The following is a 1,997-nucleotide window of genomic DNA, read 5'->3' on the forward strand; positions in this document are numbered from 1 at the left end:
CCGGCAGCCTGAAGACCCTCAGCCAGAAGAACAGCTTCTGGATCCACAGGGTGCAGTGCCGGGGCACGGAGCCCCACTTGTCCCGCTGCCCCACACAGGTGGCCCCACCAGCCCCCCACCAGCATGCCTGTCCCCGTGGCATGCACGCCATTGTCAGCTGCCTCCCCAGCCCTGCCTTCCAGAAGGGCACAAGCAAAGGCAAGAGCAAGACCTCCTCAGGAAAGGTGAGCCCCAGCATGGTCCCACACCCTCATCCTACTGATGAAGGCTCTTGGAGCCAGACAGCACCCAGCCATCCCATTTGCACCCATGCCTGTGGTGCAGGCAGGTGGCTGTGCCTATGACCACTGACCATCTGTTCCCCATGCCCAGATCCTCCCAGTACGGCTGCGAGCTGGCACCCACGCCGGTGAGGGCCGGGTAGAGGTGCTGCACCACGGGCAGTGGGGGACCGTGTGTGACAAGCAGTGGGACCTGGCTGCAGCCAGTGTAGTGTGCCGGCAGCTGGGCTATGGGACAGCAAAGCAGGCCCTGGTGGGTGCCCAGATGGGCCAAGGTGAGGCATATGGTGCAGCAGGGACTTGGGACCTAACTGGGCATGGAGAGGCACAGTGGGGAAAGCCTCTGGTTCACTGGATGCTGCTGGAGCATCCTGAGATGTGCAGCCAGCTCCCACCTGCACTGGAATGGGGCTCCCCAGGCTGCTTCTGCTATGGGCAGCTTCTTGCTTGTAGGGAACACCCAGACCGGGAGAAGGACTGTGTAGGTCCTCCCTGCTCTGGGACAGGCACAGAGCAGGGCGTGCTGACTCTCCCTCCACTTCAGGCTTGGGACCCATCCACATGAGTGAGGTGCGCTGCACCGGCCAGGAGCGCTCCTTGGGCGAGTGTCGCTTCCAGGATGCCAAGCAGAGTGGGTGCCAACATGAGGCTGACGCTGCTGTTCGCTGCCACATGCCCCGCATGGACTTTCAGAGCCAGGTGAGCTCTTGCCTTCTCCCCAGAGCCTGTGAAGCCCCATCCCCATTGCACAGCCCCTGTCCCTTAAGCTCTGTGCCTGGTGTGGATGTTCAGAGCAGCCCTAGGTTGGCCCTGGGGACAGGGGGGACACAGAGCAGCACACTGCTGGGAAGTTGCAGAATGAGCTGTTAGCTGAAAGTGTTGGACTGCCTACCCAATTACAGAGCTGGGCAGAAGGGCTGGGGGTCTGCCCCATGCTCCAGCTCAGCACTTCCTTGCCCTCAGGTGCGGCTGGCTGGGGGCCGAAGCCCCGAGGAGGGGGTGGTGGAGGTGCTGGTGCCGGTGCAGGGGCGGCTGCAGTGGGGCGCAGTGTGCGGTGCCCAGTGGGGGCTGAACGAGGCCATGGTCGTCTGCCGGCAGCTGGGACTGGGCTTTGCCAGCCATGCCCTCCAGGTAAGCCCCAGGGCCCTTGTTGTGAGAGTTCAAATGGAATGTGTGGTATGGGCGTGGGTTGGCTGGGGCTCTGGGATGGGACAGCCCCAGGAGACAAGCCCTGGTGGCACTGCTGGGGCAGGGGAGGCAGTGGGTGCTGGCAAGGGGTTCAAGGACTGGTCTGAGCACTCTGTTCCTCCTCTGCCCAGGAGACATGGTACTGGGCAGGCAGCCCAGATGCCACTCAGGTGGTGATGAGCGGGGTGCGTTGTGCTGGTACTGAGCTGGCCCTCCAGCAGTGCCAGCGCCACGGCCCCATCCACTGCCCCAGCGGCGGGGGACGCTTCTCAGCAGGGGTCACCTGCACTGCCCGTGAGTACCAGGGGCCCATGGGGTATAGCTGGGAGGGGCACCCCCCTTCTCCTGGCACAGAGAGCAGGATATCCTCATCTATAGGATGAGGATCAGCTGCTCTATCCCCACTGATCACCTCTGTGCCAGATGCCCCGGACCTGGTGATGAATGCCCAGCTTGTGCAGGAGACAGCCTACCTGGAGGACCGGCCACTGGGGCTGCTGTACTGTGCCCTCGAGGAGCGCTCCCTTC

General features: G+C 63.6%; 1 protein-coding gene across 1 annotated transcript in view; it reads left to right on the top strand.

Annotated features, from left to right (window-relative positions):
• LOXL4 (lysyl oxidase-like 4) overlaps positions 1-1,997 on the top strand; it is an 8,609-nt gene that overhangs the window by 2,352 nt on the left and 4,260 nt on the right. Inside the window, exons 6-9 of the mRNA XM_010000059.1 lie at positions 373-556; positions 826-980; positions 1,245-1,412; positions 1,601-1,763. Coding sequence (XP_009998361.1) covers positions 373-556; positions 826-980; positions 1,245-1,412; positions 1,601-1,763 — 670 coding nt within the window. The remainder of the gene's footprint in view (positions 1-372; positions 557-825; positions 981-1,244; positions 1,413-1,600; positions 1,764-1,997) is intronic.

The sequence above is a fragment of the Chaetura pelagica genome, unplaced genomic scaffold (genome assembly GCF_000747805.2).
Source record: "Chaetura pelagica isolate M959 unplaced genomic scaffold, ChaPel_1.0 scaffold436, whole genome shotgun sequence".
Taxonomy (NCBI): Eukaryota; Metazoa; Chordata; class Aves; order Apodiformes; family Apodidae; genus Chaetura; species Chaetura pelagica.